Here is a 14,717-nt window from a genome sequence, read left to right as displayed (position 1 = left end):
CATAATAGCCTGGACAATGGTCCCGGGGCCCGTAAGTGCCCACGTGGTTCTGGCGCCTGAGGGCGGTACCTGTGAGTAGCTGGTCATGAAATGGGCATGCTGTCAGGGCTCAGGAATGTCTGGGGCAGCTGGAGGAGCCCAGCAGGGGTGACCCAGGCCTCAGGCCTCCCGACCAGGTCAGAAGCCCACCAGCCAGCCAACCCACCAGCTGGCCCTCACCCCCTGATCCTGGTCTCCAGAGCAATGAGTGGTGGGCAGAGGTTCCTTAAGGGGCTTCTGGGCGGGGTCTGTGGATGGACTCGGGCCTGGAGAGTCGGGTTTGCCATGAGGGGCTGTGGCCTGCATTCCCCGTGCCCAGAGATCACACCTGAGGTCAGTGGGGACCAGTGTTGGGACTCTGGAAGGGGGCGGGGGGAGGAAGATCTGGGGAGGGGAGAAGGCTCAGATTGGGGGGCTCGAAGAGAAGAGGTGGTCATGGGGGGAGGGGGCCGGAAGCTGTACACACCGCCAGCGCTCCAGATCGGGGGACCCCACCAGGGAATGGAGGAGGCGGCGCGGTGACCTCAGGAGCGTTAGCAGCCCTGCTGCTGGCCAGCTGTCCCGTGGTCACGGTCGGTGCATGTCCCTGGAATGTAGAATGGGGGGTGAGGGGCGGGAGCTGGGCCGAGGGGAGGAGACCCACTATGCCCAGAGCTGCCCAGGGGCCCTGGGGTCTGCAGGGGGGTCGCCAGAGGACGTAGGGCAGGCACGTCCGTGAGAGGTGGGAGGACTGGAGGGCAGGTGTCTGTGTGCAGGGGTACCCGTTGCATCTGCGGAGCTGGGTGGCTTCTGATCGTGTGTCCAAGCCTGTGTCCCTGCGTGTCGTCGTGCTCCCGTGTCTGCACTCCTGGGTGCATCTGGGTGTGGCCGAGTGAGGGCATCAGTGTCTCTGCAGTCCCCCGTGTGCCCGCCAGGGCCTTGCCCGGGGCGCCAGTGCCAGGCAGGGGCACCTCGACCAACGTGCGTGCGGACCAACGTGCGTGCGCGCGCAGAGCTCCTGAAAGCGGAAGCTGGGGGCGGAGCCTGGGACCCCACCTTCAAGCCCACTGAGCGGAGGGGCAGGCTGAGGCTGGGGAGGGTCAGGGGCGGGTCTGAGTCACCGCCTCCGGAGGCCTTTTCCTGTGGGGGGAAGCACCCGCCAATGAGGGCTGGGCCTGTCACGTGGGCCTGACAGCTGGGGGGGGGTGGCCAGCGACAATGTGGTCCCGAGGCCACTGACACCAGGAGCTGCGGCGCTGAGACCCCCGGCCCGCCCCCCCCTCGGGCCCCTCGGGCCACTTGGCCCGGCCACAACATGTTCTCCAGGAAGAAGCGGGAGCTCATGAAAACCCCTTCTATCTCGAAAAAGAACCGGGCGGGAAGCCCCTGTCCGCAGCCCTCGGGGGTGAGTGAGCCTCTGCTGGGAGCTCGGAGCGGGCGGGGATCTTGGAGCGACACGCGGGCAGCAGGGGGACCGGGGGACACCCTGCGCTCGGGCCCGGCGGGGCAGGGCCGGGCAGTGCCATGCTGGGCCGGCGGCGCGGGGCTAGAACCAGCTACAGCCCCGGGGCTGGACTGCAGGGGCCATGCAGGACGGGCTGGGATCCCCACGTTCAGCTCATGGTAGGAGCCCTTGGGATGGCCACTGCACGCCCCACCCCGTCCAGGGCTGCCTGTGGGGTCCAGGGAGTGTGGGTGCTCTGGGTCCAGGACTCTGTAGGGTGAGGGCTCAGGGAACTTGGGGCCTCCAGGCACCGTTAGATGTGAGAGCTCCAGCCCAGCCACTGGGGGAAGGTTTAGAGCGAGCAGAGTGATCCATGGGGTGGGCCTCGTACAAAGCTGGCCTGTGGTGTCCGCGGGACTCAGGGGCCTAGTGGACCCTCAGAGTAGAAGAATCGAGGAGGTGTCTTTACCAGTGAGTAGGTGTGTCTGCAGTGGCCTCCCCTGAGGGGAGCTAAGGAGACCCTGGACCTCCCTACCCCGGCCCCCCCCCCAGGAAGTGGGGTGCCCCTCCCCCACACCCTGGCTGTGGTTTGGGCAGAGGCCGTTGTTTGTGAAAGCTCTGGGGAAGAGGATGTTGGGTAACAGGTGCGGGAGGGGCACAACACCAAATCTCAGCCCTCTGACCTGTGGCCTTTGACCCCCTGTGGGGTCAGGCTGAAGACCCTCCAGAGCCCCACTTCACTTCTGGGAAAACTGAGGCAGGGCCACAGTGGGAGCACCTGCTCTAGCGGCTCCCCCCACCCTCCCAGGAGCTGCCCAGGAGAGATGGGGCTGATGCAGTATCCCTGGCACCCAGCCTGGAACCACCAAGTGTGGCCTTGAATGCCAAGGCCACGGGCACACTCAAGAGGCCCACCAGCCTAAGCCGCCACGCCAGCGCTGCCGGCTTCCCACTGTCCGGAGCCAGCACCTGGACGCTGGGCCGTGGCCACCGCAGCCCACTGTCAACAGCCAGCCCAGCTGAGGGACCCATCCAGGGACCCTGCCCCGACACTGTGGAGGACATCTCCCACCTGCTGGCTGACGTGGCCCGCTTCGCCGAGGGCCTTGAGAAGCTGAAGGAGTGTGTTCTGCGTGAAGGTGAGAAGTGGCAGGGACACCGCGGCCTGGGTGGAAGGCAGAGTTGGACACAGATATCCCAAACCCTGTGGGGTCGAGGCAGGGTGGAGGGAGGGATTTGGGGAGGCTCCGAAGAGGGTTGTAGGGAGGACTTCGTGGAAAAAGCCATTGCAGCTAGGGTTCTGAGGGATGTATAGGAGTTTGGCGGCAACCAGGAAGAGGGAATGTCATGTGCACAGGCTCAGAAACATGGAGTGGAGGTGCATTTGGGGGAACAAGGTTCGGGTGTATGAAGTGTGTGAGCGTGGAGGCATTGAGAATGGCAAGCAGAGGGACCCTGGACGTTATCCTGAGGGTGGTGGGGAGCCATAGGAGGTGTTAGAGCAGAGGTGGAACAAGGTCAGATCTGCATGTTGGACTGAAATGGACTGGAGGCAGGCTGAGGTCTGGACAGAGAGAGATTCAGGACGGACAAGGGGCAGGACCGGCATGTAAGCTGCAGGAGTGAGCGGCCTGTGGGATGGCAGTTCCGTTTTCTCCACGCGTCTGCTGACAGCCCAGCTTCCTGCCGAGTTATTTTCATCTGCTTCCTGTTTGTCCCTGGCCGCCAAGGAGGGCACTATGATCTCTCCTGCCAGAAACCTCAGTGCCAGGGCCATGCTAAACACCCTGGCCTGCTCCCCACAGGTGCCTATTTTACAGATGAGGAAACTGAGGCCCAGAGAGGAGCCCTGACTCCTGGCTCAACCAGCCAAGGAGGGGCCAGAGCCCGGATTCGACCTCAGAGTGGAGAGAGACCTCAGCTTTGTAGGCGCTAATGGGGGGCTCTGCTGGCCCGGCCTCTGCTGGGTCGGGGGGTGTCAGCCCCCAGGGTTATCTGGTCCTGGGGTGGGGCTGGAGTTGTTTCCTGGGGAAACTCTCTCTAATCTCGGTTCCTTTCCGATCCTGGCGCTTCCTTGGAGGCCAGACCTGGGCGGGGTTGAGCCAGTGGGCGTCCTGCAGGAGGATGGGCCAGGGCAGGGGCACCCTTCTTTGAACCTTGGGGCAGCCCTGGGCCAGGGGAAGGGCCTGGAACAGAGAGCATGTGGGTTTGCATCCTGCTGCTGCCCCTGCCAGGCTGTGAGACTGGATCAGCTGTCCCTTCTCTAAGCCTCTGGCGTTTCATCTGTGAAACGGGGCAATGATATGCCCTGGGGAGTTGCTGACTGTAACCAGATGTCCTCAGCTCACAGTAATTGTTGTGGGGACAGTGAGAGGGCTTGGGGACCCTGTGCTGTCCACCTAGGAAGCAGTGGGCGGCGGGATCCACGTGGGCGGGGTCTCCCCACACCTCCCCACGCCCTGTACCTGGGCCTGTTTCCCTGCCTGCCCTTGGCCGGCCCCATCCCGAATCGAATTGCATCTCCCTGGGTCCCAGACTCCTGCTACCTGAGGCTGGGGAGCTAGCAGGACGCTGGGGCGGAGCTTTCCTCGGAGGGGGGCGGGTCTTTGGACCGGCCAGAGCCGGTTTGCTTGCGGAGGACCTGGCACCAAAGACCCCGGACCAGCCAGTTGCCTAGCCCGGCCTGCGCATTCACGGTCCCTGTGCCCTGACGGCTGCGCCATGTGTATCTGCGGGACGGTGCACCCGGCGCTGGACCAGGCGCCTGTGCGCTGCCAGGCAGGGCCCCGAGGTGAGGGGACCGTGCGGGGTTGGGGGTGCAGGGCCTGGCCAGGAGCACGTGGCACTCGGGGCATTTGCTGCCCGGGGCTTGCCTTGGCCAGTGCTGAGCTGGGCATGTCCAGGCTTCGCCAGAGTCCCACCTGCCCAGGTGGGTGTGCTGCGGGGACACAGGTGGCCGAGGCCCAGGCGACACGAGGGGCCTGGTGTGTGGGAGGAATGTCCTGGGAAGGGGCGTGGCCCGGCCTTTCCTCAGCTGGCCTTTCATGGATTCCGCAAGCTCCTTCCCGCCTCCCTGAGTTGGCCTTGGATTCAGGCAGCAAATCCTGCCTGGTGCTGAGGCACTGGGCTGCACTCGGAGGAATTTGGGGCCAGGGACTCCGTGGGGGTCTCCCTGTCGGTGGCATTCCGTGGGGGTCCTCAGTGCTGAAAAGGGATCAGACACCTATTTTCAGATTCCATTTTAAAAAAATTTTTTTATAAATGTATTTATTTATATTTTTGTTTGTGTTGGGTCTTCGTTGCTGCACGCAGATTTCTCTAGTTGCGGTGAGTGGGGGCTACTCTTTGCTGCAGTGCGCAGGCTTCTCGTTGTGGTGCTTCTCTTGTTGCGGAGCACGGGCTCTAGGCACACAGGCTTCAGTAGTTGTGGCACACAGGCTCGAGTGCAGGCTCAGTAGTTGTGGTGCACAGACTTAGTTGCTCCACTGCATGTGGGATCTTCCTGGACCAGGGCTCGAACCCGTGTCCCCTGCATTGGCTGGCGGATTCTTAACCACTGCGCCACCAGGGAAGCCCCAGATTACATTTTTTAAAGTTTTAATTTATTTTATTTATTTATTTTTTTTGAGCATCAGGTACCAGGCACAGAGTCAAAGGCAAACAGGTGCGGGAGATATCCTCCCAGCTGGTGGCCAGGTCCCTCCTGGGTCTCAGGGTCGGCTCATTCCTTCCCCATCCATACATTCCTTCGGCTTTGTTTCCACTAGATGGTGCGTGTTCTGCCCGCACACAGCACTTTTTTCCAATTAAGAACATCTGAAGAGGGCATTTAAAGCCACGTTTGAAGATGCAGATCTGACCTTGACTCTCCTTTGCTCTAATACCTTCTATGGCTCCCCATTGCCCTTATGGTAAAGTCAGGCAGGGTCCTTCAGCCTGGCATTCTCATGCCTTCAGAGCTAGTGGAGATGGAAAAGCTGCGTGATCCTTGAGAAATGACTTCTCCCCAGTATGCCTCAGTTTTCTCATCTGCAAAATGGGGGTGATGACAGCACCTGCCTCATGGGGTGGCTGGTCGGGAGAGAGTGAGGTAACGGGGTGTTTAAGCCCCAGTGCCCAGGCAGGCAGGACTGGGAGAGAGCTGGACAGAGCCCTGAGAGTTTGGGGCAGGGAAGGGGCCAGGTGGGTTGCCTGGAGGAAGAGGCCACCAGGACTGCAACTTGAAGGTCAGCGGGAGTTTGTTTTCTGGAGGAATGAGGAAAGGGTGTTCTGAGCAGGACTGTCTAGACTGACATCTGGCCTTTGATGACCTGGCCAGCAGTCGAGAGAGGGACAGTTCCTCACACCACTGCCCCCCCAACGAGGTCACACACTGAGCCTCAGGCAGTTACCTTCTCCCACCTTGGCCTCAATTTCCCCACCCGGGGACAGGAGCTCTGAGGAGGGTTAGGGTTAGGTGGTTAGGTGGGCAGGCTTTCCCTCCCTCCCTGCTCATACCCACTCTGCCTGGCAGACCTCCTAGAGGCCCGCCGGCCGCTTGCCCATGAGTGCCTGGGTGAGGCCCTCCGCGTGATGCACCAGGTCATCTCCAAGTACCCACTGCTGAACACCGTGGAGTCGCTCACAGCTGCCGGCACCCTCATTGCCAAGGTCAAAGGTCAGCCAGGACAGGGCAGCAAGGGCTGTCTGGGAGGGCTTCCTGAAGGAGGGGATGTTTGAAGTGGGTTTTGAAGGATGCATAGGAGTTTGATGGGCACAATTCCAATGCTCCCCCTTCAGTTAGTTGCACGGGTGGTCACCTCCCAGACTGGGCCAACCTCTCTCGTCCTTGTCTGCCCCCAGCCTTCCATTATGAGTGCAACAATGATTCAGACAAGCAGGAGTTTGAGAAGGCCTTGGAGACCATCGCAGTCTCCTTCAGCAGCACGTGAGTGTGGGGGTGGGGAAGGGTGGCGGAGGGTGGGGACCCATGTGCCTCTTGACACGTGCCCCCTGACCTGCAGTGTGTCCGAGTTCCTCATGGGTGAAGTGGACAGCAGCATCCTCCTCTCAGTGCCCCCTGGGGACCCGGGCCAGGTGAGCAGGGATGGCCTGGGTGCTGCACGGGGTCAGGCTGGCAGGGCGGGTGAGTCCCCCCCTGCCCGCTCTGTGGACCGTGGTCTCCCGCTCTGTCCAGGGGGGGCGGTGACTGTCTCCTGCAGGGTGGGCATCAAACAGGACCCAGCCCGGACTGGACTCACCTGTCTCCCTCTGGTATAGTCCATGGAGAACCTGTATGGACAGGGGAGCGAGGGTGCCCCGCCCAGCAGTGAGGACTGTGATGAGGGTGAGTTCTGAGCCTGGGGGCAGAGGGCTGAGGACGGAAGGGTGGGCTGGGCTGGAGCCCGGGCTGAGGGGTGTCTGTCCCGCAGGTTGCCTCTCCCCGGAGGCGGTGGACACGCTGCTGCAGCGCTGTGAGGGGGGTGTGGACGCCGCGCTGCAGTACGCCAAGAACATGGCCAAGTACATGAAGGACCTCATCGGCTACCTGGAGAAGCGGAGCGCGCTGGGTGAGAGCTGGGGCCCGCGGGGCGGCGTCTGGTTGGAAGGCCCCTCCCCTCACCCCTGCGCTCACACCCCTCCCCTCATCCCTGCGCTCACACCCCTCCCCTCACCCCTGCGCTCACACCCCCTCCCCGCCTGCAGAGATGGACTTTGCCAAAGGCCTGCAGAAGATCGTCCAGAACTGCAGACAGAGTGTCATGCAGGAGGTGGGGAACTCGAGGGAACGGGGTGGGGTCCCTCAGGCCTGGGTGTGTCTTGCCCCTCCAAGATGGGCCAAAGGAAAGGGGTTTCCCATCTCTGCAAGGGCAGCTGAGGGAGCTGGGGAGGCGGCAGGGCTTCCACGAGGGCACCTGTCCCACCCCCGTGACTGCCGGCCCCGCCCCCACAGCCGCACATGCCCCTCCTGTCCATCTACTCGCTGGCCCTGGAGCAGGACCTGGAGTTCGGCCACGGCCTGGTGCAGGCGTTGGGCACGCTGCAGACCCAGACCTTCGTGCAGGTGAGCTTCGCCCTGGAGGGTGGGCGGGGTGGAGGGTGCCCGGGTCCCCATCACACCCGTCTCCCCCCTCCAGCCCCTGAACCTGCGGCGGCTCGAGCACGAGAAGCGCAGGAAGGAGATCAAGGAGTCTTGGCACCGTGCCCAGAGGAAGCTGGTACCGCGGGGCGGCGGGGCTAGGAGGGGGCAGGGTGGGCTGGCTTGTGCACGCGCAGTCCCCTGGTGCACACCCGGGTGGTCCTTTCCCGAGTTTTGCGGACACCCGGTAGAGTGCCCTGTGCCCGCGTGGGGCTCACTGTGGCGTCACAGGTTGGAGTGGGTCCTGCCTCCCAACTGCTCCAGCCCCATTACCCGCAGCTGCAGCAGGAGAGGCCCTGGTCCGGGGCCCCCATCACTGTCACGGGTCAGATGTCTGGAGGGACCGGGTCACCCGTGGCCGCCAGGAGCAGGTCTGGGTTAGAGGGAAACTGAGGCTCTCTCAGGTCTGGTGGATGCTCCAGGTTCGTCCATGTTGCTCTTTTCCCACCTCTCTTTTGGGCTGTTCCAAAGGCACTAGCAATCTTTTGCACTGCTCTTTAGGCCTGCTAACAGGGTCTGCGGTGCACAGAGCCCCCACGGCCCCTGCTCCAGCTAGTGGTGTCCTGTGGCACATCTGGCAAATGAGCCTCTCCCCCCTTTTCTACACCTGATGACAGCTTGCCGAGTACCCTGTTCTGCTTCTGGCCTTTTACACTCACCTCCATATCCAGAGACTGGCCCCATCTCACTCCATGTGAAACTCCTCCCTTTTTCTCAGCTACAAGTGCTCAGCTGCAGAGCCACAGGGCTTAGTTCACTAAATCCCTACTGATGGACAGTTTAGTTGTTGTTGAGCTGTTGCTGTTTCAAACACCACTGCTGTGACGAGCTTGTGCCCCTGTTGCTCAGACATGTGACCCACCATTTATCTCAGATCAGTGCCCGAAAGGTAATGGCTGGGTCACAGATGTCATGAGCATAGAAGCTGACCTCCCGAGCCACAGCCATGCTTTTCCTCTTCTGTGAGCTCTCAGTTCATATCCTTTGCTCACCTCGGATTGTACAGTAGCCTGTTTCTTATTGACTTGCCAGAGCTCTTTACATATTAGAGAACCCAGGCCTTGATGAGATGCGTTACAAACTCCCCCACCCCCAGTTTATTGTTTTGACTTTTGATTTAACCTGTTGCCTGTTTTCCCAGTTGAAACCCATGATTGTTAGTAGCAGTCTTTTATGGTTTCTGGGTTCTGTGTCACGCATGGAAAGGCCTTCCCCATGCTATGTTTATTTTAAGAAATTCTCTCATGGTTTCTTCTAGTATTCTTGTGAGCTCTTTTCTTTATGTTTAAGCTTCTGATCGTGTAGACTGTGAGGTGTGGCCCCCAGAAGGCCCACTGGGTTTTGACTAAGTGCTCTTCCTGCCAACCCTGAGGGTGCCTGACTTCCTGTCTGAGCGGCCTCACTGTTCTCATCTCTGAGACAGGAAATGAAAGAGATAGAAGCACAAGTCGCTCTGGCGGGTGTGGGTGTAGGTGTCAAGAGGATGATGTAGTTGGTGTCTCCTTCAGAGCTTAGCTGTGCCTCAGCTTCCCTGGCTGTGAAATGGGCATGCCAGATGCTGGCTCCTCCCAGGGTCGCCCTGTAGGTGTCACCTCCTATTCTTCCACCACTGGTTCTTGGGCGGGGGCCTCTGTTTGCTTGACTGGCCATGGGATTTTGGCCCAAGGGATGTGGGTGGCAGAGGTCCCTAACGCGGTCTCTGGCCGATGGTGCTGGTCTGGCTCCTCCCATGTCCACAGCAAGAGGCAGAGTCCAATCTGCGCAAGGCCAAGCAGGGCTACGTTCAGCGCTGCGAAGACCACGACAAGGCCCGCTTCCTAGTGGCCAAGGCGGAGGAAGAGCAGGCGGGCGCTGGCCCAGGTGCAGGGGGCGCGGCCTCCAAGACCCTGGACAAGAGGCGGCGCCTGGAGGAGGAGGCCAAAAACAAGGTGAGGGCGGGTCAGGGGGCAGGGGGTGCAGGACAAGACCCATGGCATCAGGGTCTGATGCCCTGTGCAGGATTGCCCACCGCCGCTGGGCCTTTGTCTGGGCTGTGCCTCCTGCCAGGAATGCCTTCCTGTCCTTTTGTTCCTGGCTGATTTCCGGGTGGGGCCTGAAGATGCCCTGAGGGCTGAACCGCGGGCTGAGGCCTCTCTGGGCACCCCACCCCGCCCCCACCCCCACCCCCACCCCCACCCCCACCCCCACCCCAGGCGGAGGAAGCCATGGCCACGTACCGCACGTGCGTGGCGGACGCTAAGACGCAGAAGCAGGAGCTTGAGGACACCAAGGTGACGGCGCTCCGGCAGATCCAGGAAGTCATCCGGCAGAGCGACCAGACCATCAAGTCGGTGAGCGCCGTGCTCCCGCCCCCGCCCCCGCCTCTGTTGGGGTGGGCGGGGCGGCTGCCTGTCCAGCCTCAGGACCGCCAGCACTTAGGGCCCCTCCCACCTGCCTGCCCGCAGGCCACCATCTCCTATTACCAGATGATGCACATGCAGACGGCCCCGCTGCCTGTGCACTTCCACATGCTGTGCGAGAGCAGCAAGCTGTACGACCCGGGCCAGCAGTACGCCTCCCACGTGCGCCAGCTGCAGCGCGGCGAGGAGCCAGACGTGCACTACGACTTCGAGCCCCACGTCTCCGCCAACGCCTGGTACCCCGCCGTCTGCGCATGCCCGGGGGAGCCGGACTTCCCTCCTGAGGTGGGGGCGAGGGCAGTGAGCCTCTGTGACCCCCATCGTGACCCCTTCTTTTGGCTGTTGGTCCCATCAGGTCCCCGGTCTTGCGCGCCCGAAAGGGCAGCTTCAACGTCAGCGATGCCGCGGTGGCGGAGGCCGCGGGCTGCCCCCCGGAGGAAGGTGGGCTCGGCGACGGGGAGCTTGCCAAGGAGCGCAGGGGTGAGTGTATGGCAGGGGCGGGAGCGGCCCCCCTGCAGCCCCCTTCAGCCCTTCACTGGGGACACCTTCGCAGGTGGGCGCGGACACCAGGTGCACAAGTCATGGCCGATCGCCATCTCAGACTCTGACGCCAGTCTGGACCCCAGCCCTGGCTCAGGTGAAGGGGCCTGGCCGGCGGTGGGGGGCTCACAGAGCTGCCGCCCCCGCCCCCAGGTTTCAGCGGGCTCATCGTGCAGCCGGGGGCCCTCGGGGGAGTCTCTGACGACCCCTGTTTCCTGCTCAGGGGACTTTAAGAAGTTCGAGCGCATGTCTTCCAGTGGCACCATGTTGTCCAGCGAGGAGCTGGCTGACCAGGAGGGCAGCACAGGCGCATCAGCCTTTGACCAGGGTGAGGGGAACCCTGGGCGGGGCAGTGGGGAGGGGGGGGTTTGGACTCTCTCTGTGCGCCTGGCCCTGACCTGTCTTGGTGACACTTACCACCTGCCCCCGCCCCCACCAGATGACCTCAATGGCATGGCCCCGGAGCTGCCTGTGGCCCTGCCCAGAGGGCCCTTCCGCCACGTGGGGCTGTCCAAGGCGGCCCGTACCCACCGGCTCCGGAAGCTCCGCACGCCGGCCAAGTGCCGGGAGTGCAACAGCTACGTGTACTTCCAGGGCGCCGAGTGTGAGGAGGTGAGTGGTGGTTCTGGGGGAGCCAGGCACCTGCATGTGCGCCCTCAGGACCGTGCCATGCAGAGCGCTGGAGGGAAGTGAAGCCAGGAGCACTTGCAGTCTCCTGGGGGCGAGCATCCCAGGCGGAGGGCTCAGCCAGTGCTCAGGGAACCAGAAGGCCGTGGGAGCAGCCCAGGCTGCACCGGTGGCAGGGGCACGTCTCCCAACCAGGAGGGGTGAAAGTTGCCCTGTAAGGGGGGTGATGAGAGCAGCGGGGGACGCGGTGGGAGGGGGAGCCGGGGGTGTCTGCGTGGGGCTGGGGCGCCAGGAAGGTCTGCTCACTCCTCGCCCGCCCCCAGTGCTGCCTGGCCTGCCACAAGAAGTGCCTGGAGACCCTGGCCATCCAGTGTGGCCACAAGAAGCTGCAGGGCCGCCTGCAGCTCTTTGGCCAGGACTTCAGCCAGGCCGCCCGCAGCACCCCGGACGGCGTGCCCTTCATCGTCAAGAAATGTGTCTTCGAGATCGAGCAGCGGGCGCTGCGCACCAAGGTGACTGCCGCGGGCACGGCTGCAGGGGCCCCGGCCGAGGGGCCGCGCAGGGAGGGGAGGGGTGTGGGCCCAGGCTGACTGCGGGCTCCCACAGGGCATCTATCGGGTCAATGGGGTGAAAACGCGCGTGGAGAAGCTGTGCCAGGCCTTTGAGAATGGCAAGGAGCTGGTGGAGCTGTCGCAGGCCTCGCCCCACGACATCAGCAACGTCCTCAAGCTCTACCTGCGCCAGGTGAGACAGATGGGGACAGAGCAGAGCGGATCCTGGGCTGGACCTGAGCCTGGTGGGGGGAGTGGCCAGCTCTGAGCAGGGTTGTGGTTGCTAGGCCAGGGGCGTGGTCAGTACAGGGTAGGCGGGACCGGTGCCTGTCAGGGGCAGGGCTGCTGCTAGGGGCGGGGCCAGTGCAGGACAGATGGCATGGGGCCAGGCCCACTGACCCCCACACCTAACCCGTTGCCCTGCAGCTGCCTGAGCCGCTCATCTCCTTCCGCCTCTACCATGAGCTTGTGGGGCTGGCCAAGGACAGTCTGAAGGCAGAGGCCGAGGCCAAGGCGGCAACCCGAGGCCGGCCAGATGTCACCGAGAGAGAGGCTGTGGCCGTGGCCATGGCGGGCCGGCTGCGGGAGCTCCTGCGGGACCTGCCGCCGGAGAACTGGGGCACGCTGCAGTACCTGATGCGGCACCTGCGCAGGTGAGGGCTGGCCAGGCCGGGGTCAAGGGCGGCGGGGTCCCGGGAGCCGCTCACACCTGCTTCTGCACTCCAACCCCCAGGATCGTGGAGGTGGAGCAGGACAACAAGATGACGCCGGGGAACCTGGGCATCGTGTTTGGGCCCACGCTGCTGCGGCCCCGGCCCACGGAGGCCACCGTGTCCCTCTCCTCCCTGGTGGACTACCCCCACCAGGCCTGCATCTTGGAGACCCTCATCACCCACTACAGCCTGGTCTTTGAGGAGGAGCCCGAGGTGGCATCCACGTGCCAGGTGAGGGTGGTCCACCCTGGGCAGGGGTGCAGGGCTCTGTGAGCATCATGGGGGCCGGGAACCTCGCTCACCCACGGGGGGATTAGACAGGAAGAAGGGCTGGGAGATGTCTGGCTCGGATGGGGCCAGAGCCCCATCAGGGGCACCCAAGGCATCTTTTAAGCAAAGAACTAGATGAAGTGTGGGTTCAGATCTGTGGACGGAGCCCCAGGCAGTGCAGAGGCCCTTCGGCCTCCCCCCGCGTCCCCTGGAGCTCACATCAGAACGCACTAGACCCAACGTCCTGCCCCTTCTCCCATTTCCCATCTCTGCACCGCCTACAGCATGTCCTCTGGGTCCAGCCTGCTGCTCTCCTCAGCCAACAGGCCTTGTTTCTGCAAGTCTGTTCGCTTCCAGGCAGCATCAGCTCCCACGCTCAGTCCCCACTGTGCGTCTTTAACCCCTCATCTGGCGTCTCTGGCTATGGAGGTGACACGCCTGGGTGTGGCCTCAGGACAGTGGCTCCCACGCTGGTGTCCTTGCAGCCTGTCCCTGCCTCAGCCTTTCTGGCCAGGGCCTCTGCCCGCTTTGGACGAGCTCAGCCTGCTCGTGACTTGGGATCCGGGGGCCTCACGTGCTCAGCTGCAGCGGGTGTTAACAGTTTTTAGGGTTTAACAAGACAGAAAAATGGAATGTGGGATGGCCGGAACCGTGGCGCCCCCTGACCTCCGTTCCGCCTCTGCAGGATGTGACGTCCAACCAGGGGGCCGAGGTGGTGGTCCAGGAGCCGTACCCGGAGGTCAGCGGGGGCGCGGCCTTCCCCCTGCCGGAGGAGGCTGAGGATGGGGGCCTCGGTGAGCAGTGGGCCCAGGCGGCAGATGACACAGTGGGTCCACCTCAAGGGCTGCATCCCGGTTTGTCTCCCGTGGAGACCATGAGTGTCACCTGCTTTTTCACCGTCTTTAACGTGTTACAAACTCTTGCAAAGAGACACCCTTTCGAGGTGTTTTTGCCAATGCCGAGAAATGGGCATCCCGAAGTGGAAACGACCCCAGTGTCTGAGACCCTGCACCTCCGCCTGACCCGGGAGGGTTCTAAGGGAGCTGGGCCTGCTGGGGGGAGGCGGACGCCCAGTCCTCCGCCCAGTGCCCCCCACCCTGCTCACAGGCTGTCCATCTGTCCCTCTGTCTGTCTGTCCCTGTCTCTCTCCCTTGGACTTTCCAGAACCCCACGCTGCCTCCAATGACTCCGACTCAGAACTGGAGGAGGCCTCGGACCTGCCGTCCCCGGCGGGTGGGGCGGCCCTGCACCGCCTCGGCTTCCTGGAGAAGCTGGGCAGCGAGGCGGGCGCGGAGGGCGGCCGGGACAGCCGCAGCGGCAGTGAGGAGCAGCTGGGCACTGCCACTGGGGAGGGGGAGGATGGGCCCGGGCCTGGGGTCTGGGAGGACCTCGGGGAGGAGCCGGTCCAGCGGCTCGCCGAGCACAATACCAACCAGTGCAACAACGTGGCTGCGGCCCGCCTGCCAGCCGTGAGGCTCCGCGGCGGGCGGCTGGCAGGGGGCGCAGGCTGGGAGAGGCGGCCAGAGTTCGTGTAGCTGGGGCAGCGGGCAGGTCTGCTCCAGGCTCCTGTCCCTGCGGACACGTCACCGAGAGGCCTCTCCTTCCGCCCACAGCGGCAAGGGCATCACTGGCCAACTTTTCCAGAAGCTTCTGCCCGCGCTGCTCCGCACGCCCACCAGGCCCCACTCCGCTGAGCTGGGGGATTCTGCTCTTGGAGTCGCCCAGGCTGTGATGGAGGGACCCTGCCCACCCTGGCGCTGGGCCGTGGAGGCCACATGGCAGCCGGGAGGAGGGCTGGACGCCTTTGTGGATGGTGGGCAGGCGGCCTCGGGATGCCCTGGCTTTTATGGAAAACTGGGTTTGGATACCTGGGGCTGAGGATGCAGTGAAGTTCCACGATGGAGTTCTCTTACAGGAACATTCCTTTTGCATAAAATAAAGTCTTTAACCTGAGCCTGTCTTCTCTGGCAGCAGTGGCCTAGCGACCCAGACACACAGGGCACTGAGCGCCGTCCCCAGCTCCTCGCTGGGCTTGGG

At 63.3% G+C, this 14,717-nt stretch overlaps 1 protein-coding gene across 8 annotated transcripts; it reads left to right on the top strand.

The window, feature by feature from the left end:
- The first annotated feature begins 133 nt into the window (after positions 1 to 133).
- ARHGAP45 (Rho GTPase activating protein 45) lies at positions 134 to 14,633 on the top strand. Of its 8 annotated transcripts, none has more exons than XM_059918995.1 (23): positions 134 to 372; positions 2,250 to 2,601; positions 5,976 to 6,119; positions 6,305 to 6,389; positions 6,466 to 6,538; positions 6,722 to 6,788; positions 6,874 to 7,011; positions 7,148 to 7,212; positions 7,395 to 7,505; positions 7,579 to 7,659; positions 9,320 to 9,508; positions 9,773 to 9,910; positions 10,025 to 10,215; positions 10,335 to 10,459; positions 10,533 to 10,616; positions 10,743 to 10,847; positions 10,959 to 11,131; positions 11,470 to 11,658; positions 11,753 to 11,890; positions 12,124 to 12,350; positions 12,431 to 12,641; positions 13,366 to 13,474; positions 13,845 to 14,386. In XM_059918995.1, exons 1-23 carry the CDS (start codon positions 244 to 246, stop codon positions 14,213 to 14,215), a joined length of 3,495 nt encoding a protein of 1,164 aa, XP_059774978.1. In that variant the 5' UTR covers positions 134 to 243; the 3' UTR covers positions 14,216 to 14,386. The 8 variants fall into 8 exon arrangements, with proteins under 8 accessions (XP_059774978.1, XP_059774973.1, XP_059774974.1 ...); XM_059918990.1 differs by lacking the exon at positions 134 to 372 and adding an exon at positions 1,174 to 1,423 and having other exon boundaries at positions 2,271 to 2,601; positions 10,533 to 10,847; positions 13,845 to 14,000; positions 14,294 to 14,633; XM_059918991.1 differs by lacking the exon at positions 134 to 372 and adding an exon at positions 1,174 to 1,423 and having other exon boundaries at positions 2,271 to 2,601.
- The last annotated feature ends 84 nt before the right edge of the window (positions 14,634 to 14,717 follow it).

This window comes from Balaenoptera ricei, chromosome 3 (assembly GCF_028023285.1).
Source record: "Balaenoptera ricei isolate mBalRic1 chromosome 3, mBalRic1.hap2, whole genome shotgun sequence".
NCBI lineage: Eukaryota > Metazoa > Chordata > Mammalia > Artiodactyla > Balaenopteridae > Balaenoptera > Balaenoptera ricei.
This window is presented reverse-complemented; position numbering and strand designations above follow the sequence as displayed.

Coding starts and splice junctions, on each gene's coding strand:
- ARHGAP45 (XM_059918989.1), top strand. CDS start 1,334: ATGTTCTCCAGGAAGAAGCGGGAGCTCATGAAAACCCCTTCTATCTCG. Junction 9,509..9,772: donor AGGAGGAGGCCAAAAACAAG/GTGAGGGCGGGT, acceptor CCCCCACCCCAG/GCGGAGGAAGCCATGGCCAC. Junction 11,132..11,469: donor AGGGCGCCGAGTGTGAGGAG/GTGAGTGGTGGT, acceptor GCCCGCCCCCAG/TGCTGCCTGGCCTGCCACAA.